The 24,826-nt window shown below is 36.2% G+C and overlaps 1 protein-coding gene across 7 annotated transcripts in view; it reads left to right on the top strand.

The window, feature by feature from the left end:
- The window catches only part of ABI3BP (ABI family member 3 binding protein), a 258,235-nt gene that overhangs the window by 49,796 nt on the left and 183,613 nt on the right, over positions 1-24,826 (top strand). For all 7 annotated transcript variants that reach the window (XM_053565779.1, XM_053565785.1, XM_053565783.1 and 4 more), the window contains exon 2: positions 10,386-10,565. In XM_053565779.1, the coding sequence (XP_053421754.1) occupies positions 10,386-10,565 (180 nt within the window). The remainder of the gene's footprint in view (positions 1-10,385; positions 10,566-24,826) is intronic.

Below are 24,826 nucleotides of genomic sequence, written 5' to 3'. Positions count from 1 at the left end.
TTGTTCTCCTGGTAAATAACATTTTGTAAGTAAATATCTAGATAGAAAAATATACATATATAATTTTCCCTTCCTCTTAGAAAAATATTATTATAATATAATAAATATTTTTAAAAATTAGTACTATCAAGAGAAGTTGATTCTTGGAAGATATAAAAATGCTGATTCTTTGAAGATATAAAGTGTTAGTTTAATAACTATCTAAATACTATTCAGTGACAACTACAAAAATTACTGCAATAACATTGATAAATCTTCAAAACATTATTTGGAGTGCAAGAAGCCTTACATAAAATCTACATATTGTGTGATTCTATTTAATTCGAAGCCTAGAATAGGGAAAACTAATATGTGGTAGTAAAAATAAGAACAATAGTTTTTTCTAGAAGGATGGGGTTGGAATGAACTAGAAGGGAGGAAGTTTCTGGGTTGGATGAAGGTTTGAGTTACACAGCTGTACGTCATTTGGAAAAAATCAGCAGTGCATAGTTAAGATTTATGTATTTCATTGTATGTAAATTTTATCTCAAAAGAAAAGTATGAAGAAATATGAAACTCTAGTAATTATACACATACAAAAGTATTTAGGAGTGAAGAGTGCTAGTGCAACTTACTTTGAAATTCATTAAAAAGTAAGGTGGATTGAATGATGGCTAGAGGGATGGAGAGATGGAAAAATATATAATAAAACAAGTAAAGTAGACATTGATTTGTGCTAGTAGTTCTATGCCTGTGGACTACATAATTCAACCCTTCTGTCTGTTTGGAATTTTTTATGTAGTATAATGAAATTTTGGGGAAATAACTCACCTTTGCTTCAAAGTCCCTAAATAGATTGGTTGATTTAAAGACACATAACTGACATTCAGAAACCATAGTGACACATTTTACCTTATGTGTCTCCAGAAATTGTAATTCTTAAAAACCCTATTTTACAGAATTTGTTCAGAGACCAAAATATATATCAAGATAGGAAACTTGACAGAGTTGTAGATGAGGTCTTTTTTTCTCCAGATAGTCTAATGACATTGGGCCCATTCATTTTATTTTCAGTGCATTGAAAGTACACAGAGTAATGGTTCTCAAACCTGAGCGTGCCTCAGAATGTCAACCTCTTACTGAAATACAGATTATGGCCCCCACCCCCGAATTTCTGATTCAATAGGTCTTGGATGGAGTCTAAAAAGTTGAACTGCCACAAGTTCCTGAGTGCTGCTGATTCTCTAACTAAGGGCACTTTCAGAGCACTGGCATGGAGCCTGTCCCCCTTTACATCAGAAGCACCTCTGTCTTATATCTTACTTTAAATAGCAAGAGAATGTTAGCAAATCATCGCCACAGATTGTCATGAAAATTAAGCAAAGAACCAAAAGAAAGGAAATGAATTTTGTTATATGTACTACTATTCCTGAGCCAATTGGGTTTCTTCTTTTTCTTTTATATGTACTAAAAAAGTAGTAATTACTTTTTTTTGAAAACTACCAATTGTCCAAATTGGTATAGAAACAGTATTACAAAATAGGCTTTGACATCTCAGTATTTCCCCCTTACTTTCCTGTCTGCTTTCAGGCACATCCTCACAGAATAAAAACTATTTCAATGACTAGTTAAAACTAAAGGGACATTTTCTTTATACATTTGTTTTTGCTACTTTATCAGAGGCACTTTGTACTAATTGTATTGATCACGCTATACTGAAATGGGTGACTTATTCATCTGCCTAATTTACTAGAATGCACAGTTCTTGCAAACAGACATGTCACATTTGAATTTGCTTCACTAATGCCTAGTACCCAATAGTTAATGAACAGATAATATGAAAAGCAGATAAGTAAAAATACATATTCCCCAAAGGCCACTACAGATCTGATTTAGCTTTTTTGTTTGTTGGTCATTTGAAGTTAGCCATGTCACTGCCTTGCTTTCCTTACAACAAATACCTATATATTGATTACATGTGGTTGCTCCTCCTTATCTCTCTTTCTCCCACCCCCCAAAAAACCCCTAGGATGACTCCAACTTTAAAGGGTAACTTTAGCAGAATGAGATCTTGGGAATGTGTACAAGTAACATTTGTGTATGCCTTAAGGAGATGTCTTCCTGAGAATGAGAGACTGTCGACTTAGAAGCTGGTCTGGGAAAGTAAATTTCCTACTTGGCTGTTGGTTGAGTTACAAAGTAGGTAATGAAGTTATTGCTTCTTTGGTAAAACCATTAGGCTTGCCAAGTGGTGCTAAAATTTCAACACTGGCAGATTCAGTCTGTCTCATTCAGTCATCCAAAGTCACCAGACAGTGAAGTATTGGCCTGAGAAATCAGGGCACTGGGAATTCTGACCAATGTGGAAACTGTGGTTGTTTTAGCTGACATGGAATTCACTTACATAAATAGCTGGGCAAACAGGTATAAAGTGCCCCATTAGGAGGAAAAGATTTTCCCTCTAAAACTTTTGGTAAAATGACATTTCTTTCTAAATTCAATAGCAAATAGTGTCTAGGTATTCTGTGACCATAAAACCCTAATAAAAAGCTAACTAGTTGACTCCTAGGGGTGATGGATCTATGGGAATTGTTTAGATGTGGCTTTATAAGGAAAGCTCTTCAGGTGAACTGGACTTTTTATTTCCTGAATTCTGGAAGCATGTGTTGCAGGTGGAAACTTGTCTTCCAGCTGGCAGACTCATAACAAGGCAACTTGGGGAGCGAATATTCTATTCTGCTTGCCCTGGAGAGAAGACCCCAAAATGTTATAGTTAGAGCTCATTGCTAAGATATGATTGTGTGTGAGTAAAGTCACGTTCTAAATCTTTTTAAAGGCCCCATTCCCTGGCACTGAGGCTTATAGGAGTTTGACCACAACTTTTTCTTGTACAATTCTCTAAATATTGTTTTTCATGAGATTTATTAAAAAATTATTTGCTTTATTTAATCATTTTAATCAGATTTTTTCTTGTATTTTCAGATTTATGTTTATGGAACATAAATAGGGATTCCTTCTACCTTCCTCCAAACCTGTGTGCTGTTAAGTTACCATTTTCTGAATCCCCAGAATCTCTTTTCCTCTATTGTTCTTATTTAAATTCTTGATTCATCATCTGGGATGTATATGTGTGTGTATATATATATATACACATACATACACACACATATATATATGTCATACATACATGAATGATGATGAAGTAATTTCATTTGTAAATTGGGTATAACAATGTCTGAAGCATGTGTAATTGAGCTCTTCTCCAGCTTATACCAAGCATCATCTACCAATACCCCTCACTACTACTGATAGCAGAATTAAGATGTATAAGTAGCAATTTTTGTATGGCCTTTATGGATGTGGCTAATATATACAGCCACAAATAAAACATAGTTTGAATGATGCCACTTAAGAGTTTTGCAGTGCACAACCTAAACAACTGTCTATGACATCCCTCTTTCTAGAAGACATATGGTAGAGAAACTACATGTTTACTGCAGGTTACTATTTCTTTGCAAGCTCTCAGGAATTCCCTAGTGGGTCTTTTTTCCCAAAGAGTTGGGAAGAGAGTGATAGAAAATCTGAGATTTTAAGAAAGAATTCAAGTTCAGAAATCCAGAGAGCCAGAATACCATGATATATATGAAATTGATAGGTGGAATATAAGAGCTTGAAGTTTATAAAGGATTTACCTAGCAATAACATTACGAGTGTTTTTAATTATAATTTTGCACACATGTGCAGACAGGCATGCACACACACACACACACACACATCCCACCCCCACCGCCAAAGCAATTTCTTTGTTCTGGTATGTCATAGTGCCTCTGAAGAATGGGCCATGACATTCCTTATCTCTACAACTACCTTAGACAGACTCTCCTTGTGATAGAAGGTCATTCAAGAATCTTGTCATTTCAGCACTAGTGAAAGCAGTTTTAATAAAATCTAATATTATTTAATTAATAATAATATTTAATCTTTATTCTCCATTTTACTTCCTTAAAGTATTTAACTGAAGTTGCTGTGTTTTTTCTGTTATGAAAAATTTCCACTAGTGTCACTGGCTTTCAGATTGTTGGTAAGAAAAAGTCATGCTGTAGACTAAATAACACACATTTTTATGTAAAAATCAGGAGAAACTAAAGATACTTGTCTAATTGCCTTTGGCCACTCTCTTTATCCTGTGCTGTCACAGAAAAATTACTGAAACTTTCACATGCTTTTCTTTTTCCTTTGGGCACCTTTCCTTGCATCATGGGTACCAGGGCAGGGAGAGTCATTGGAACACAAAGGCTGTGTTACATGATCGCGTTTGACTCCCTAAGAATTACATGAAATGTTAAATTATTTCTAAGTCTTATGTTAAAATAGCATTGATGTTCAATTAAATATAATCTATGTCATCAACTATGATTTTTTGGAAGTTTTTGAATATGTTGACAGACAGTAACTGCCCTGCTTAATACATAAACTTGAGATGTGGCATCTTGATAGCTCCTTTATAAGATGATGTGCCCATAAAGGATTAGAATGTTTTTCACTTGTAATTCACTAAGAAGAGCATAGAATGTATTTGAAACATGGCATTGTCACAAAAATGACTAAAGAGGACCAAATGGTTTTATATATGTACCCTCGTTAAGTGGTGAATAATAATATTAGGCACTATATGAAATTACTTCCATCAGTGCTGTGAAGGGGAGTCTAAGGGAGACGTGGAGGTGAGGAAAGTCTGGCCCATTCTGCTGTGGCATGACAGCATGTCAGACTAGATTCAACCATGTTGTTGTATACATAGGTAATTTTTTCTAGAATTATTGCTGAGTCATCTGTCATTGTATGGATGAGCCATAATTTGTATATCCATTCAACTGCAGGTGGATATTTGGGTTTGTTCCCAGTTTGGTGAAGCTTTGAATATTTGCATGCAAAGTTTTTCACAGACTTATGTTTTCATTTCTCCTAGGTAGAAATGAAATTGATAAGTTAATTACTAACTGCCCTACAGTTTTCCCAAGTGGTCATACCATTTAACATTAACATTCTATGAAATATATGGACAACCCCACTTGTTATTGATAGTCTTTTTAATTTTAGCCCTTCTTACGTGTGTGGTGTCTCACTGTGGTTTTAATTTGCATTTTCCTGATGACTAATGATGTATGATGTTGACTAGAAGTTGGTAAACAATGACCTACATGTCAAATCCAACCACTGCCTATTTTTATAAGTGTTGTTTTATTGGAACACAGCCATTTGTTTGCATGTCTATAGCTACTTTTGTGCTACAATGGCAGAGTTGAATAGTTGCAGTAGAGAACATCTGTCTTGCCAAGCTTAAGCTATTTACAATCTGACCTTTTACAGAAAACATCTGACAATGTCCCCACTCCCATCCCCGAACCCTGTCAAGCATCTTTTCATGTGCTTCTTGGCTATCATGTATCTCCTTTAGTGAGGAATCTATTCATAACTTTTTCCCTTCTGAATGCAAGTCCTTTAACAGACACAGGTATTGCAAATATTTCCTCCCAATGTTTAGCTTGACTTTTCTTTTTCTTGTTATTTCTTTCATAATTCAAAACTTTAAAAATTTGATCTAATTTATTAAATTTTCCAATCTATGCTGCATATGCTATATCTCAACTGATGGGAATTCATTTAGTTATTTTAATGTCTTAGAAAATTTGATTTTATATAGCGAAATAAGTGGCTGACCAAGTATAGAGGTTGGGATTATAAGTGGAAAGCCCTCCACCCCCCAAAAAAACATGTTATGGGTAAGAATGGAGTTATAATTTTAATACTAAAATAATGAGTCATTATTTTATTGACATCAGTATGGTAACTATTCTTTTTCATAGTATCTTATAGAAATTAACACTGTACCTGATATGGTTTAAGCCTAAACTTTCTATTTAGAATATTTCTAATTTCTTCATTAGTGTTTTTGAAAATGGAAAGCATATACACATAAGCTAAGCTAATTGTTATTGTTAACATTAATAAGTATTTTTTTAGAAGAGAACTTTAATATTTTTCATTTTCTCCCTTTAAGTATTTATATAATCTTGAACAACATAATATCAACAATTCAGACTACATTCTTAAATATTTTGGAAAGTGTAAGATAACCTTATGAGAGATTAGATAGGAAAGAATTCCTCCTACTGAAGGGATGTAGTGATGACTCCTTTCTCACGGGCCCACAGAGATGTCCATGATCGCTAAGTGCCACTGGTCCAAGTGCCACGTGTTCAAGCTGTTTCTTTGTAGAGCTCAAATGCAACTGACCATAGCTACTCAGAATTTAGGGGTCAAAATTATGTCTGCCTAGAGCCTGTGCCTAGGGCAATAATAGTACTTTACTACCTTTTCTGGTTGGTTCTTTGAACTTACAGTGCTCTAACTTTTGTCTGATTCGCTAGTCTCACCATCTTGCCACTGTTTTTAATGCTGCAGGGCAAGTATTTACTAATTTTGTTTTGGAATTTTTTTTTTAGAATTTCACAATACCCTTTGTAGTACTTAGAGAAGCCTTAAAGGTGTTGCAATCAGAGGATTAGAAACCACTGTCATAGATCCAAGATTCTATTTTGGCAATATGCAATCTTTTTTTCTAAGGCCTATTGGTGTTGCTTTCCCAAAATGTTCACTTTTTATTTTCTTCTACTCCTCTTGATATGTACTTTGTTTCTCATATACAGTGCAATAAAGTGTTCTTCCACTACTCTTATCTCTGTATACTCCTAGGATTTTCTGGGTGACATATATATTATTTTACAGGTAGATTTGGACCTAGTAAAGCTCATATCATGTTGTATTATACTGAAATCACTCACCAGAGATGTTCACACTAACTGATGAAAGATAACAGCCATTACTTGACTAGTATTCCAAACCATTAAACAAGAATTATTCAGACTGAAAATAAATTTATTATCAAAGATTCAAAATTAATGTAGAACACATATAGATATACCCCACAAATACTGGAGGAATAAGAATATAAAATGTCATTGAATATTCATCCATATACTATTTAAAGGAAAAGTTGACAGATTTATTTAGACTGAAGGGGGAAAACTTGCTTAAACTTTTTGATGTCCACTGAAAAGGCAACAATTGAGTCAGAAAAGGGATATGGACAAAGCAAAACACAGATAGAGGGAATCCACACCAGGTGGATAAACTGAGCAAAGATGTAGGGCCAGGGCCTCACATGAACATGTCTTGCAGAATTTGAGAAATTTATATTGGCCCAAACCAAATGAGGTATGTGGACAAGTAATAAGAGAAGAAGTAATGTATGGTGAGGTAATGAAGATATTCATGTTACTAGTTCTAAATGAAGAACTAGGATGATATTAAAATGTTAAGTTTGTAATGCTATTTTGAAGTGAGATTTTTGCATGTGTATTTTTTTCAGAACATTTTAAGTTAGTTCTTGGGAGTAGTATAAATTGGAATTTTAGAGAAAGTAGGACAGCTAAATGGTAATGCATTTGAAGAGTTACATGATGTTGATGTATTTGTTGACATACATTGTTAGCTAAAAAAGAGACTAAAGACATTAAGAGGCCTATGCACAAGAGATATGATTACTTCCAGCTCTTTTCAGAGCCTTCCTGTTTCTCATTCAGTGTAGCTGTTACTTCCACTTTCCCGGGGAGGAATAATGTGGTATGTTAGACCAGAGTTCATGAACAAAGGTCTAATGTGATGCTGCTGTGATGCTTGGCCCTTGGTTAAACATGAGTACAGCCTAAGTGCCCTAAGAGTCCTTATAATCTTCTCATCTCAGTGTTGGAAACAGGCTGGCTGTGTTTTGATTGACTATAATACTTGATAACCTTCTAAAGTAGCAGAATATGTGCTTGACTTACATTTGTTCCATTCTATTAAAAAAAGTGAAGTAAGGGCCGGGGGCAGTGGCTCACACCTGTAATCCTAGCACTCTGGGAGACCAAGGAAGGTGGATCTCCTGAGCTTAGGAGTTTGAAACCAGCCTGAGCAACAGCAAGACCCTATATCTACTAAAAATAGAAAAATTATCTGGAGTTTATGGCAGATGGCTGTAGTCCCAGCTACTCAGGAGGCTAAGACAAGAGGATTGCTTGAGCCCAGGAATTTGAAGTTGCTATGAGCTATGATGCCATGGCACTCAACTCAGGGTGACTGAGTGAGGATCTGTCTCAATAAAACAAAAAACAGCCCCCCCCCCCCAAAAAAAAACGACAAAAAAAGAAAGGTTAAGTCTAGAGTTAATGTAGACACATTGTTAAAAAGAGAAAAAATAGGCTTGGAAAAAAAACTTTTTTATTTTTTTTATTACCTTATCAAAATCTGGTAAAGTTAGCACAAAGCTTCCGTGTTTAGCATTGACTTGCGCATAGTGGTCTGTGGCTTAGCCACACCTTATTCTGTTGGGTAATGGTAAAGTTCTCAACGAAAAGACAGCAAGGTAGTCAAGATCCAGCTTTGACCCTACGTTTAACATGCAGGATGACTTCATGTATAGAGGACCTCAAATTCTTCATTTGTAGGAATTGTTTTAGATAAGCCATAAGAGCCTTTCATGGGCTTTATATAAGCCACCCGGGATCTATGAGTTTCAATTTTTCCACAGGTGTAAGTATAGTAATCTGAGATTTAAGTGTTTATAAAAATTTCATCAAGTTCTTGGAAAATAGAAAATACTCTCCACATACAAGAAAACTATAGTCTTAGCTGCTGAGGTTTGAATAAGTCTCACAACGTAGTACACCCCCCCACACACAAATGGTTGTTTTTTTATTTTCCCAAGGCCTTATTGAATCTTTTAATGTAGCTTTATTGAGGCTATCCTGGCTGATTTTTGGCTGGAGTATAAAAAATTCAGTGTGATAATCTTGGTGAGCTATACAGATGTGATGACAGGTATTCATACAATATAAGCCTTTGATTAATAGGAGATGGAGGGCGGCGCCTGTGGCTCAAGGAGTAGGGCGCCAGTCCCATATGCCGGAGGTGGCAGGTTCAAACCTATCCCCGGCCAAAAACCACAAAAAAAAAAAAAAAAAAAAAAATAGGAGATGGAATGTGAATTATTAAATTGGTAAATATAGTCTTGTCTATAGGCAAAACATTAATCATTGGGAATAAAGAAAATAATTCAGGCTCACAATCTCTTATCTAAAATCCTTGTGGTCCAACATACCTTCCTCAGGCGGATCTTGATTGGTAGCATTTACATGTGAATGGTCAGTAGTAGGATTAAAGAAAGACTAAGTGGCCTCATGATGGTTCTGACTGGGGTTTGTTACCAAATGAGTTTGAGATGAACTTTCAAAAAAAACAAACAAACATTTTTTTTGAGTTTTGAATGGTAGCTAGAAGCATTGTTGAGCAATCACTCCATGCCAACTTTTAAGATTGTACTATTTACACTAACTAATCTTGATAAATAACCCAGCAAGAAGGCAGATGTTTTTCATCATTTATACACCAAGAAGCTAAGGCGCACGCCTGTGAGATGAGTTGCCAGGGGCCACAATAAGTCACAGGACTGGTGTTTGAACTAGGTTCCTTGTGACTCCAAAGGCAAAAGATAATGTGTTTCCTCATGGCTTGGTCAAGACCTTTGATTGGTGTGATTATTTACCCCTGCTGCACTGGTAGTTAAAAACGTCTGGAGTTTGAGTAGGGTTTCTCTTTTCAGTCTTCAGGTTACCTGGGAAAGTCCATCCAATCATTACTTACATGCTAATGAAGTGCCATGCATGGACCTGTACTCCAGTCCAGAGTATCACACTTAGATCATTCAGCTCACCGTTGGGTGTCTCTGTATAGCAGCCTAACTGACCCAGTGAGCTCCCAATGGAATGAATCATCTTTCTCCTCAACCCTTCTGTGACTTCCAGAATTCCCTGTTCTATACCTTCGCCGTTATCCATCCATAAGCCAGAATCCTTCTCTTCCCTTCCATTCTGACAGTACCAAAACACTGCAGAGAGGAGGCTTGGGGGTTTCAAGCTGTAGCAATTAGATTTTATCAATAAGGAAATTCAGGTCTTTTCATTATCCCCAGACAGTGTGTCTAAAGTGAAGGTTCTAGCCAACTGTGCCTAGCCAAATAGTCTGAATTCCACCTACCTGCTTGAGAATAAACTACCAAGTATTGAGCCCCTAAGATTTTACTTTTTATTCCAGGCTAATTGGTGCTATTAAGCCCATGTTCTTCGCTGTCAAAGACAATGACTACATTTTCGGCATTTGGAATTGTGCACTGAATACTGAGTGGCAAAGTCAACACATTTGTTTCAACAACGCTGTCTCTAGCAATCAATCCTTGCTGGGAATTTGCATGGGATACTAAAGAGGAGAAGTAACAGGCCCCTATGTTTTTTTGTTTCCATTGCTAGATAAAAGACCAAGCCTGAAGGTCCATGTCAATACCACAAGCGACTCTATACTCTTGAAGTTCTTGCGTCCAAATCCAAACGTAAGGCTTGAAGGTTTTCTCCTGGGATATGGCAGCAACACGTCTCCAAACCAGTACTTCCCTCTTCCTGCAGAAGGGAAATTCACGGAGGCTGTAGTCGGTAAGGTGTCTTATGCAGGGGTGGGGAATATTTTCACATTGGAAGGCAGCATTCATTTAGCTGTAATCAAATAAGGCTCTATTCTAGACACTTCAATCAGATATACTTAAAAATGTACATTATTTTGTAAAAATATGTTATGTACTTAATAATGTCCCAAAATGAAAACTATTTGTTAATTGTAAAGTTAACTAACCTTTTACTGACTTCATTTTGTCCCTTTTTGTTGGGAAGCATTTGAATGTTTGTTTGCAGCATGGGGACAGTTTCAGTTGATCCTCTAGATGGCATCTTGATTTGGGTTAGGTAGGAGAGGGTATATTTGCAGCAATAACTGGTTGGAAAGCAAGAAAGCATTTTATAGGTATGTTGCCACAGGCTTGGGTATTCTACTGCATTTTTCCATATTTTAATGCCACTTTTCTTAGCCTGTATCAATGACTTTAAAATGTCATCTACTGAGAGCTCCATCAATTCCGCTTTGCTTATATCAACTAGGTGAGGCTGGGAATGCTCACCTTTGAAAATTTGAGTGTGATGTCATGATTCTCAAAGTCAGTGAACCTTTCACTGTATTGTCCAATTAATAGGTCTGCATGTATAATTAGCTGCATATTCTTCAAATGATTCTTGTATATCATCCTGTTCATCAATAACCTTTGGGAAAAGGCTAACTGGAGAAAATGTTCATCTGAAATTTCCTTTCGGAGAAGTTTTTGAAAATAGATAGCTTTTTGTCAAAATGCTTGTGTGTGTGTGTGTGTGTGTGTATTTTACTACATATCATAAATATACTTAGTTTTACTGTGCAAAGAAATATTTAAGTCATTTTGATATGACATAGAACCTGCATTCCTTTAGAAAGCTTCCTTCTATAATTCACACTGCTGATTTCTGTTCTTCATAAAATTTAACTATTCATTCTTGCAGAGATAAAATTTTGGCTGACACCTGTGCCTGTGATAGGCAATACACTTTAGAATGATATGGCAAACCCACCTTGAATTACTTCATCATTCAACTTCAGCATGTCATGACAATGCTGTATTGCATTTACATGAATATGGTTATAAATACTTATAACTTGTTGCAAAATATCATTTAAAATAGTAGCTTTTTCTCAGAGATTTTGCTGATGCAAGATACAATGAAAAAGAAATGGGAGCATCTGGACCTGTTAATACTACTCTTAGCTGTGCAACTAACCCTTTATGTTTTCCTGTCATGGAAAGTGTGCCACCTGTACATAGACTCACTAAATTTACCAAATTTGGTCCAACTTCATAACTTTTATCTTGAAAGTTGATGAAGAAGTTCCCCATGTTCTGGTTGCAAGAGTGCCCATAGAGAGTAACTCTTTGTAGCAAAAAATCTTCTGTTACAATCCAAATGAAGTATAAAACCTCCACTGAGTCAGTGGTATCAGTTAATTTGTCCAAAGTGATTGAGTAGTATATATTTTCCTTTTGAAATATTGTGTAAAATTGTTCTGTTAAACTGAAGGCAATTCATGTTTCTGGTCTGTTATGGTTTTCCTTGAAAGAGGGAGTTGTTTGTACTTTGAAGCATTATCAGAACCTCAGCATCCTATAATTCTTTCACTATTTCTACATCACCACATGCTTCCCTTTTTTCCCTAAGTGTGTAAGCTACTTTATAAGTTGCTTCAATGACATTATTTCCAGGTATTATTGCTGCTTGAAAGAATTGTCTTTGCTTTTGCTTTACATCTGCTAATTTTTGCAGGACAACCTTTCATGCCTCTTCCTTTAATTTAGAATATTGTGGTCCTTGTGAGTGTTATAATGCTGATGAGCATTGAGTTTCTTTATTCTTGATACTGCAGTATCACAAAGCAAGCACATTGTCTTATCTTTAGCAGAAACGAGATAATGTTGCAATTCCCAATCCTCATTAAAAATCTGTTTTCTTCCTTCAGTGTTCTTGGTTGTCTTTGACATGATGGGTTGTTAAGCAGACAGGATTAAAGAATACTGTCAAGCCGTACTATTATTCAGAAATTTCACTTCAAATAGAAACAAGTGCACTATTGTCAAAAGCTGATCACAGACTCGACCCCCATAACTCTCACCCACCAGCCTCCTGCGATAGTGCACCAGGCAGGCAGGGAAAGTTAGAACGAGACTGTGGCAGCCGTCACTGTAGCCTCATGGTTTACTGATGTTCCAATTCTGCTGGCCAAACTTAGAGGATTATTTTTGTTGAAACTTACTTTATTCTTTGGTACCTTCACTATGTTCATTTAAAAAATAAAATAAAAATGTAAAAGATGAACAAATACGTATTCATAAAAATAAAGGGATTGGTTCTATAAAATTTGAGTTCAGTCAAAAGGCCACTCTGCAGGACCCAGAAAGCTACCTGGCCACAGATTCCCCACACTCGTGTTTGGGTATTAGGCATGGAAAGAAAGAAGGGAGGTGAGAGGAAATGGGTGTGACATGACATACAATCTTGATGGCAAGAACCATTTCTTCTACATCCCTGGCAGAACTGAATGCTAGAATTATAATTCATATTCATGATTGTTGCAACCAATAGCACAATTCTTTTCCTTGAAAAAATTTTATTGCATGCAGAAAAAATCATTTGTTGTCATCGTACTTACAATCCCCGACATATAGTTTAAATACGCATAAAGAAAAAATAGCTGAAATGCATAGGCTTACACCTCTGTAACGTGGTTTGTTTATATGGACTAATATTCCTTCCTGCTGTGTCTTTACTTCCTTCTTGATGAAGACAACTAGAGCTTTTTGGTGTCTTTTTAAGAGAAGTTACCTTTAAAAAGAAGAGAAGTGAGCAGTAACACCATGGCACTCTGCCAAGGGCGACAAAGTGAGACTCTGTCTCCAAAAATATAAAAAAATAAAATAAAATAAAAAGAAGAGAAAGTACATTACATTTTAAAAAATTAGAGTATTTCAGACAAAAAGATTGAAGTTTTTCTATACATTATTATATAATTTTATATTTCTTAGAAAATGTTTTTAATCATATTAAAATGTAATTTGAAGACAACAGTCACCTTCAAGCCTTTTCCAAAAAAAAAAAGTTTGCAAATAAAACCCTCTTAGAGAATAACATTTTAAAAAGAGCAAGGATCCTCTACTGCAGATGCTTTCAAAGGCCTTCTGAATGTCAAAGATGAGATTTGTGTTTTGTTTAAGTGGTGGATTATTGCTGAGAGCCTTTCCATGAACTTCAGAAGTTTAATCTGATAAATCCAGCCACTTTATTTCAGTTAGGGTGTTCATACCTACATGCGGGGAATGTTGAAGAGGAATCTATTTTATCTTGCACCTTTTGGTCTCTCAGAGAAGTCTCTGTTGGACACTAAGATCAAGCAAGAGAATAAAACTGTTCATTAACTGTCTTGACTAGATTTATACATAAGACAATCACTTTAAAGCAAACCTCCTTGTTTGTTACCAAAATACTGAGAATTAGATGCTTTCAACAAATGTAATTGATACTAACTTTGACCACATAAATCATAAAAAATTTCAAATCTTCCCCATTATATTCATTTTACTATAACAAGTGACTGGAAGCTGTGTGCTTAACCTCCACACAAAGAGAAACAGTTCACTGTCCATTTTTTTTCATTGAGCATTAGAAGTAACATTTTGTTTATGATACATTTTTTGGTTATGTAAACTGGGAATTCGGTCAATTATAAATTTTATTCCATATAAAGTGAAAGGCATTCACTTTTAAAGCAATAGAAGTCAAATTGCTCATGAGAACTATGCGAAGAAAGCTAAAGAAGCTTTCTAGCACAAATATTCTGACCTTGTGCTCTCTTAATGATGAAAGTTTTAAATGACTAGAGACTCTTTTGCACACTTATTATTGTATTCATCCTTTAATATTTTTGTTGTAGAAAATTTAAAACATACAGGGAGAAAAAATATTATAATGAACTCTCATGTCTCATCATACAGTTTGATACATCACTAATCTTAATCTGTGTATTCTACGTAGATTAGAAAACTGTACTCGGTTTAGATTTAGCTTTTGGGTGGGACATCATACTTTATAGGTAGTACTATGTATTTCCTACTAACTCACCAAAATAGGTACATCATGACTGGCTGTCCCTCCTAGTAATCTGAGATGGTGGGGTGTGTTTACGTTGTTTCAACCTGACCCCTCTGTTATAAAATCCCCCCACCAAATTTTCACCTGATGCTTTGAGCATTGCTTAAGGATCATCAGATCCATTATTTTATTCTGGAGTTATAAAATGGCAACTTACTAATTCTATCATTTCGTATGCTTTTTAAACCAATGATAAAGAAGGATTTTCTCTCATCTGCTTTTTGTATTTCCTGTATATAAAGAACATTTATGAAACATGGGATAAATTCTCATGTTCTAAGTTGGTGCCCTGATAACTTCCAGTAACAACCAGTGATACTGTTCATTATAGGGTCCATAAAAATGCCCTGGCTTTTATCTGATGGGTTTTTACCAACATGTCACTTATCCATCCCTGATGATTCTTCTCCTTGTCTAGCCTGAGTATGGTTGTTTCTTGGTTTACCCTGGTTAACTATTATACTGTAAGCTTAAAGTCAAAGTTTGTGCCTCAACCTTTGGGTATTCATATAAGAATAATTTACAGTGAGTAAATAGACAATAAATATTTGTGGCACAGAATTCAATAGACTCGAGTCTACATAGAATATTTAGGTTGGAGAAGGCCATGAAAGATTGTTTAAGCTCTGTCCTTAGGCAAAAAACAAACAAACAAAAAACCCCATATATATTCATTCTAAGCCATTCAAGATAGATAGGTCACTATGCATCTTAAAGAACCCTTGGTAAAAGGATTCTAGAACCACTAAAGGGCTGTTTCCAATTAGCATTTTAACCTCATCATTGATATCAATATGTTCTTTTCATTAATCTCCTTTCTGTTCTAGTGGAATTGACAGTCCTCTTACATATTTCCTTTCCCATCTTTCTTAAGCCAAGAAATCTGTGTGTTGCTTTTATTACTTCAAAAATGGAATTGTGTTCCAAGTTAAATGTTGTTTTTTGGTCGCTTAAATTGATTATTTATAGTCTTCTGTGATTGCATTTGCATTAATTGCTCCTAATTGATTAAGCTCCTGTTGCTGCTCTAACAAATTACCACAAACTTGGTGGCTTAAAATATTACAAATTTATTATCTTGCAGTTGTAAGTCAGAAGTCAACCTGGTCTCACTGAGCTGACATCAAGGTGTGGGCAGGGCTACTTTTTGTTTTGGAGGCTCTGGGGGGAGAATCTGGTTTTTTGCCTCTTCCAGCTTTTAGAGTCTACTGCATTCTTCCCCACCTCCAAGTGAACAACACTGGGTCAAGCTCACACAATATCACATCACATCACACCACATCACATAATACCAAATCACATCATCACATCACATTACATCACATCTCATCACATCATATTACATCACATCACATCACACCACATCATATCACATCTCACACGTCACGTCACATCACATCACATCACATCACATCACATCACATCACATCACATCACATCACATCACACCACATCACATCACACCACATCACACAATACCAAATCATATCATCATATCACATCACATCACATTACATCACATCATACCACATCACATCACATTACACCGTATCACATAATACCAAATCACATCATCACATCACATCAGATCACATCACACCACATCATACCAAATCACTTCATCACATCATATCACACCACACCACATCACATCACCACACCATATCATATCATCACATCACATCACATCAGATCATTACATTACACCATCACATCACATAGTCACATCACCTCATCACATCATATCACACCATCACATGACATCATATCACATCATATCGTATCATCATCACATCTCACCCTGGCCTCCTGATCTGCTTCCCTCTTCTACTTTTAAGGACCCTAGTGATTATATTCAGCCCACCTGAAGAACCCACGCTGTTCTCCCTATTTTAAAGTCAGGTGATTAAGAAACTTCATTCTATCTGTAGCCTTATTTTTCTTTTGTGATGCTACCACACAGGTTCATTCTGGGGATTAGGATTCTGGCAATCTTTGGGAAGCATTATCCTGCCTGCCAAAAATAGTATGTGTAAAATTTGTGGCTCTATTCCCTTTCTGCTACCAGCTTGCTGTGTGATCATTCTCAGTTGTATTCATCTGTAATAGGTGTAGGTTTCCACAGATATGCTGTGGGTGCTTAGAGAATATACCATCTCAGATGATGGATTTAAATCCCCTGAATAAAAGGTGCTATTTAAGAACAAAGAATTTTTATTTCTGTATGGAAAAAAAAGCATCACTTAACAGTTCCTCCTCTTTCTTTTGTAATAGGATAGTGGTATTTTTTGTTTGTTTGTTTTCATTTGCACCAAACCATACCCAAACACAATAAATTACTTTCATTTTCAAAAAAATATTAAGTGCTACTTTGACACATTTTATTTGTTAAATGATATGTTTGCCATCATTTCTCATTTTACCATTGAAATGAGAAGCTGTTGATTATTCTGAAATATTCAAGCTACGATGAAGTGTTCTGTGGGCAAAGACACCACTAAATAATCCTCTGTAAGCATTTGTATGTTTCTTTTAATATCTGTCTAGTAAGTATTGACAGAGGTATTTCCAAGTCATCTCACTGGTCTCCATGCAAAAGCAAAAAACATAAAATCCTCCTTTTGCCATTTTATAAATGAATAATCATATAAAATTTCTGTAAAAATTGATCCAAGATTGTAGTAGATTAATCATAACAGTAGAAAACCTGCAGTATTTTCCCAAGTGGCTATTAATAATATTAATGGCCACCAGAACCTGGCAATGATGTGATAAAACATGATTCACATTTAATAGAGTCGTAGATTCTCAGGGTTTCTATATCCTTTCTTTTTTACTCACATCATAAATATTCTCACTTCTGGTTTACATTAAGCTTTTGCTGCTTAGTGTTAGGCACAGCTGCTGATAATTTTGCAAGTGTCTAATAAAGTAAAAAATGAGAACTTTCTCAATATTGAACTTTAAAGATTCATACTTTATGATTTTCTGTTGACATTTGAAAACAATTTAATCAATGTCACCAGGGAAGGAAGAGTTATAGTGCATCAATTATGTAGTGGGACTTGGAGAGTTATTTTATTATAGTATCCTCACTGCAGGAAAGGCTTAAATGAATGTCTATCTATCTCTTGTATATTCACTACTACCACAAATTCTGACTGAAAATTTTGTCTTCCACCCAGGTGTTAGGGTACCAAAGGGATTCATGAGTGTGAATGTTTTAATTGTCATGTTCTCACAGCTGCTAATCCCCACACTCCTTCTCCTGAGCACATTTCTCACACTAAGTCAGGGGCCTGTTGTGAACCATCTTGCCTATGGCTCCCCCGAGCTGTGGCGAGGGGGAGGACAGGATGCTCAGACCCTGGAGATTCTCTCACCTGGGAAAAGCCCTGAACCCGAATAGTAACATCTGTGTTCTAGGAAAGACTGGCCTCCACCTGAGAGGCAGCATGATGTGGGGAAAGAGTATCCACGTACTTTGGAGTTGGATAGACCTAAGTTCAAATTCTACACAACTTATTATGGAGTAGTTTTATTTTTCTCATATATAAAATAGAGAATAATCTTTCAGAAGCATTATGTAGACTATGAATAAACCACATGAAGCAGTTCATATGGACTAAGTAGGCATGCTTTATAATTTTTTTCAGTTGCTGTTATAGTATATAACAAGCTGAATGGCCTTGGATAATTTACCTAAGCTTCCTGAGTCTCAGTTGCAGACAGGACTACATCATAAAAGTTTTGGTCAGCTCTGAGAGTTTCATGCCTAGGTTGAAAAACCTTGGTCTAAGTGGTAGTTCTTATGCTTTTGTGCTGTTTGTATTTCAGGGTGGGGAAGTAGTGTCAGTAAAATTATGAAAGTAGATTGTTTTGGCAGAGCTATTACCAAAAAACAGCCACACTTATTTCTCTATCATATTCAAGTATGTTTTCTTGGCAAGGACAACTCTCAAAACAAGATTAAGAAACAGAAAGCAAAATCTAAGATTGTGACCCAGCACATAGACAAACTTCTCCTGGGGTCATTATAATTCCTTAATTGTCAAAGGGAGACTCCTGTGGCAAAGCTGCTGATCTGGTGCCTGTAGTGAAAACAGTCCTCAGGTGGCTCTTTCGAGTTCCAGAGGTGTGTTTTTCAAAGGAGAATATGGTAACTCCCCAGAATATATATCCTAAAATGTTTTTCATCTCTAGATTTCACTTTTCCAATCTCTTGTATTCTAGTAAGAACATAGGAAGACTTTTGACCTTCCCTACTAAATGTAGATCAAAATAAGAACACGGCACTCTTTCTTTAACTTAACTGATGGCGATTTTATCTCAGCAAGTTTAGTCAAAGATTGCCTTGGTTTCTTATTCTGAAGTTTTTCACTTTCTTTTAACATCACAGGGGAGGGAAAATTTTCAAAAGTTTTTCACAAAGTTTATTTACAAAATTGTATGTTTATAAATTTTAATGCAACTTCTATTCTTATAGACTATTAATACTTCTTACCAATTTTACCCTTAATGTTTATATTTGTGTAGAAAACAGGAGGAAATGCATGCTTTTTCTTCTTTCATCGTGGCAACACCGAGAATTTCAGCTGTTCTTTTATATCTCTTTGTCATAAAAATGTTTAAGCATGCTTTGTCCATTTTTCTGGACATGGGAAGAAATATATAACAATGGTGATTGCTACTATTTATTATATAGAAAGATAAATGTCACAAGGGAGGCTGTTGCGGATTCATTAAAGAAAAATAGCTGAAAGTAAAGGTTGAAAATAACTGAAGGAACTACATAGGGAACTAAATAAGCTGAAAAAATAATTGATGAAAAAAGGAACAGTATAAACCAATAGGAGGAAATGATGTAGTACCAGCCATTGAAACCAGCGGACTGCCCCTCTTCCTGGCAGAGTCCTCAGAGAATTAGCAAGGAGCTAAGGGAAGAGAGAGATTACCAGCACCGAAAATAAGGCGGTCTCTGGATGCAGACAAGAGCCGGCAGTTGTGCAGGGGCAGGTAGTATTATTGTTTATCCACAAGGTAGCTGAAGCTCTCAGAGTTTAAGTAAACTTTTCAATGTTACTCAGCTAATACGTAACAGGTCTAGGATTTGAACCTGGAAGGTCCTAGAATCTGAGCTCTGAACCACTTTATTCTACTATTTCTGTTTTTTATTTTTTAAATTGTTTGGGATTCATTGAGGTACGAAGAATTAGGTTACACTGATTGCATTTGTTAGATAAAGTCCCTCTTATGTCTCACCCCCAAGAGGTGTGCCATAACACCGTGACCCTCCATCCCCTTCCCTTTTCCCCTCTTCCTACTCCCTCATTCACTATCCCACTCCTTGTATTCAATCATCTACTGCCTTCATATTAGAATTGAGTACATTGGATTTTTGCTTCTCCATTCTCCTGAGGCTTTACTAAGAAGATTATGTTCTACCTCTATCTAGGTTAAAACAAAAGATGTAGAGTCATCATCTTTTTAGTGGTTGAATGGATTAACATATACCACAGCTTGTTAATCCATTCTTGGGTTGGTGGGCATTTAGGTTGTTTCCACAATTTGGCAATTATAAATTGAGCTGCGAGGAACAGTCTAGTGCAAATGTTCTTATGATAAGATGATTTTTTTTTCTTCTGGGTACTCAGTAATGTGATTGCAGGATTGAATGGGAGGTCTAATTTGAGTTCTTTGAGAATTCTCCACACTTCCTTCCAAAAAGGTTATGTTAGTTTGCAGTTCCACTAACAGTGTAAAAGTGTTCTTAAAAATTAGGGAATTTTACCTGTTCTACAGGACAAAGACTATTTAACTTCCTGATATATTGCTTCTATAATGTCAGGTAAACAGTTGTTTTTTTTTAAGCTATGTATGTGGCTACCTCCCCATGAATGTTTGAATAAATTAAAATATATATAAAGCATTCATTTCATCCGCAAAACTTATTCTCCTCCACCCCTTCCACCATCACCATCTTTGTCATGTGGGGCCCATCCATCAAGTCCTACCTCATCTAACCTCCACAAGGTATCCGTTGATGGGGTAGTTAAAATTTAAGTCCTTCTCCACAACTGTCCTAGAGACTGAGCATTTTCTTTTGCTATCATCTTGATGTTAATCAATTGCTATTTGCTTTTATTTTTGTATGCCCTTGTCTGCCCCATGCTTTGCCCAAAGAGAAAACTCCCAAGATCTAAAGACTGTGGAGCCTTAGATTTCTTTATATTCTCAATGTTGTGAATTTAGAAACACAATTAATAAATGAATGAATGGGAGAGAGCAAGTAGGAGAAACCCAGGAAGTCTGAAACTGCTGTGGGTACCATTTAACATGGATTTTTCTCTCACTTAAAACTATTTCTAAATGTCATCTAATTCTTAGTTATTTCTCTGGAAATAGATTTACCACTTGGGAAGTATTTGGCTTTAAATCTTCGAATAAGTCCAAATTTATCATTAAAATATTAGAAATATTAGAATCGACGACATGATCTTATACTTAGAGAACCCCAAAAACTCAACCACAAGAATCCTAGAAGTCATCAAAAAATACAGTAATGTTTCAGGATATAAAATCAAGGTCCACAAGTCAGTAGCCTTTGTATACGCCAATAACAGTCAAGATGAGAAGCTAATTAAGGACACAACTCCCTTCACCATAGTTTCAAAGAAAATGAAATACCTAGGAATATACCTAACGAAGGAGGTGAAGGACCTCTATAAGGAAAACTATGAAATCCTCAGAAAGGAAATAGCAGAGGATATTAACAAATGGAAGAACATACCATGCTCATGGATGGGAAGAATCAACATTGTTAAAATGTCTATATTTCCCAAAGCAATCTACCTATTCAATGCCATTCCTATCAAAATACCAACATCGTACTTTCAAGATTTGGAAAAAATGATTCTGCCTTTTGTATGGAACTGGAAAAAACCCCGTATAACTAAGGCAGTTCTTAGTAATGAAAATAAAGCTGGGGGCATCAGCATACCAGATTTTAGTCTGTACTACAAAGCCATAGTGCTCAAGACAGCATGGTACTGGCACAAAAACAGAGACATAGACTCTTGGGATCGAATTGAAAACCAAGAAATGAAACTAACATCTTACAACCAGCTAATCTTTGATAAACCAAACAAGAACATACCTTGGGGGAAAGACTCCCTATTCAATAAATGGTGTTGGGAGAACTGGATGTCTACATGTAAAAGACTGAAACTGGACCCACACCTTTCCCCACTCACAAAAATTGATTCAAGATGGATAAAGGACTTAAATTTAAGGCATGAAACAATAAAAATCCTCCAAGAAAGCATAGGAAAAACACTGGAAGATAATGGCCTGGGGAAAGACTTCATGAAGAAGACTGCCATATAATTGCCATGGCAATTACAACAACAACAAAAATAAACAAATGGGACTTCATTAAACTGAAAAGCTTCTGTACAGCTAAGGAGACAATAAACAAAGCAAAGAGATAACCCACACAATGGGAAAGGATATTTGCATATTTTCAATCAGACAAAAGCTTGATAACTAGGATCTGTAGAGAACTCAAATTAATCCACATGAAAAAAGCCAACAATCCCATATATCAATGGGCAAGAGACATGAAGAGAACTTTCTCTAAAGATGACAGACGAATGGCTAACAAACACATGAAAAAATGGTTATCATCTCTATATATTAGAGAAATGCAAATCAAAACAACCCTGAGATATCATCTAACCCCAGTGAGAATGGCCCACATCACAAAATCTCAAAACTGCAGATGCTGGCGTGGATGTGCAGAGAAGGGAACACTTTTACACTGCTGGTGGGACTGCAAACTAGTACAACCTTTCTGGAAGGAAGTATGGAGAAACCTCAAAGCACTCAAGCTAGACCTCCCATTTGATCCTGCAATCCCATTACTGGGCATCTACCCAGAAGGAAAGAAATCCTTTTATCATAAGGACACTTGTACTAGACTGTTTAATGAAGCTCAATTTACAATTGCCAAAGTGTGGAAACAGCCTAAATGCCCACCAACCCAGGAATGGATTAACAAGCTGTGGTATATGTATACCATGGAATACTATTCAGCCATTAAAAATAATGGAGACTTTACATCCTTTGTATTAACCTGGATGGAAGTGGAAGACATTATTCTTAGTAAAGCATCACAAGAATGGAGAAGCATGAATCCTATGTACTCAATTTTGATATGAGGACAATTAATGACAATTAAGGTTATGGGGGGGGGAGCGGAAAGAGGGACGGAGGGAGGGGAGTGGGGCCTTGGTGTGTGTCACACTTTATGGGGGCAAGACATGATTGCAAGAGGAACTTTACCTAACAATTGCAATCAGTGTAACCTGGCTTATTGTACCCTCAATGAATCCCCAACAATAAAAAAAAATAAAAATAAAAGAAATATTAGAATCATTTGATTTTTCTCCAAGGTATAAAATTTAGCAGAACTTCAGCTTCAAAAAGGATTTTTAAAAGAAAAATTGGCCTAGTGGATATCAATTTCTTAATAAATGTATGCCATCTCTTAAACAATTCACCATGAGTTTATGTCAAGAGGTCTCATTTGATAACGAATGACCGTTCCATCATGTTTTGGTAAAGAGAACATCCTTTCAAATTCCTATTTTTTCCTAGTAGATTCTACTACAATGTTTTCATGTTCTTCTTGACCTCACCAAATGATAAACTATCTCTAAGTCTGTCTTTTCTTGGAAATACAATAAAACAAAATCACACGATTTCAATATAAAGCATGATACTTTTTTTCAAATGTATTATACAATGTACAGACTCAAAAATCTAAATTATTATAAGCCATTCCCTGATTTTCTTCTTCTTTTTTTTTTTTTTTTTGAGACAATCTCTCTCACTCTGCTGCCCTCAGTAGAGTGCTGGGCATCATCATCGCTCACAGCAACCTCAAACTCTTGGGCTCAAGAGCTCCTCTTGCCTCAGCCTTAGGAGTAGCTGGGACTACAGGCAGGTACCCCGAAACCCTAGTTTTTCTAGTTTTAGTAGGGATGGAGTTCAGTCTTTCCCAAGCTGGTCTCAAACTCCTAAACTCAGGCAGATTCATCTGCCTTGGCCTCCCAGAGAACTAGCATTAAAGGCATGAGCAACAGCACCTGCCGCCCCTATGATATATTAAAAGGTACCCCCAAGTGACTGATGATCTTTTCTGTCATGATTCATTTGTTCAGATTCATCTCAAGAGTTTCGCTATTAAGAAGGTCTTAAATGGAAAGACAGATGCTAATGGGATGATAAAAGTGAGAGGGTTATCCAGAACAGATATACGTGATAACATTTAGACTTCCGAATTTATTTTTAGGGATACATTTCCAAATCAAGGAATGTAGTCACATCAACTGTCCTAATCATACATACATTGTTTCCCTTTCAATGTTTACTGTCCTGGATACTCAGTGTCCTGTGGCACCTGTGGATAATACCAAGTGCTGTGCTGTGAAGGCCAACATTTGCTAATATTCTGCTTTATATTATTACCTAATTGTTTACATTCTGTTTTGTGGTGTTCTCTGATTGTTTTTGTGGTATGTGTATGTTTTATACATGTCCCGTCTCACCAGTCAAATGGTGAGCTCCCCAGGGACACCTGGTGGCTCTACAGTCAGGGTCCCTGTACCCATAGCTACAGCAGCTGACCACCCAAAGTTTGCTGAGAGATGTTCCCATCAAGAGAAAAAGTCTCTAGTTGCCTGGAGTGGGAACATCTAGGAGACAGATCTTACTCCTCTGGGTTAAACGGTTGAATCTCCCCTATTAGTAAAGTAACTATTCAGCCTGGCTTATCTAGCACGTCCATCCGTCCATGGTTTACATCTGTTGTTCTAGCATAATTTTTATTTGTGTTCCCCTTTCTCGGACTAGTATCCCGTTTGTTTGAAAAACCTATAGGCTTAATTCACATCTGGGAGAAAGTCTAGTATTCTTAGCATGAGGGTCCTCAGCACTTCACAATTTGATCTCAAGGCAGTAGCCCAGCCTTTTCCCCTGTGACTGGGGGTGGTCTGCAGCAAGAAAAGAAAGACAAAATCAAGGGGCAAGTAGCATGGGTTTGCCTCTGCTGTGCCACTCTCCAGGCTGGGTAT

This window comes from Nycticebus coucang, chromosome 16 (assembly GCF_027406575.1).
Source record: "Nycticebus coucang isolate mNycCou1 chromosome 16, mNycCou1.pri, whole genome shotgun sequence".
Classification (NCBI taxonomy): domain Eukaryota; kingdom Metazoa; phylum Chordata; class Mammalia; order Primates; family Lorisidae; genus Nycticebus; species Nycticebus coucang.
Note: the sequence above shows the minus strand (reverse complement) of the source record. Positions and strands in the feature narration are given on the sequence as shown.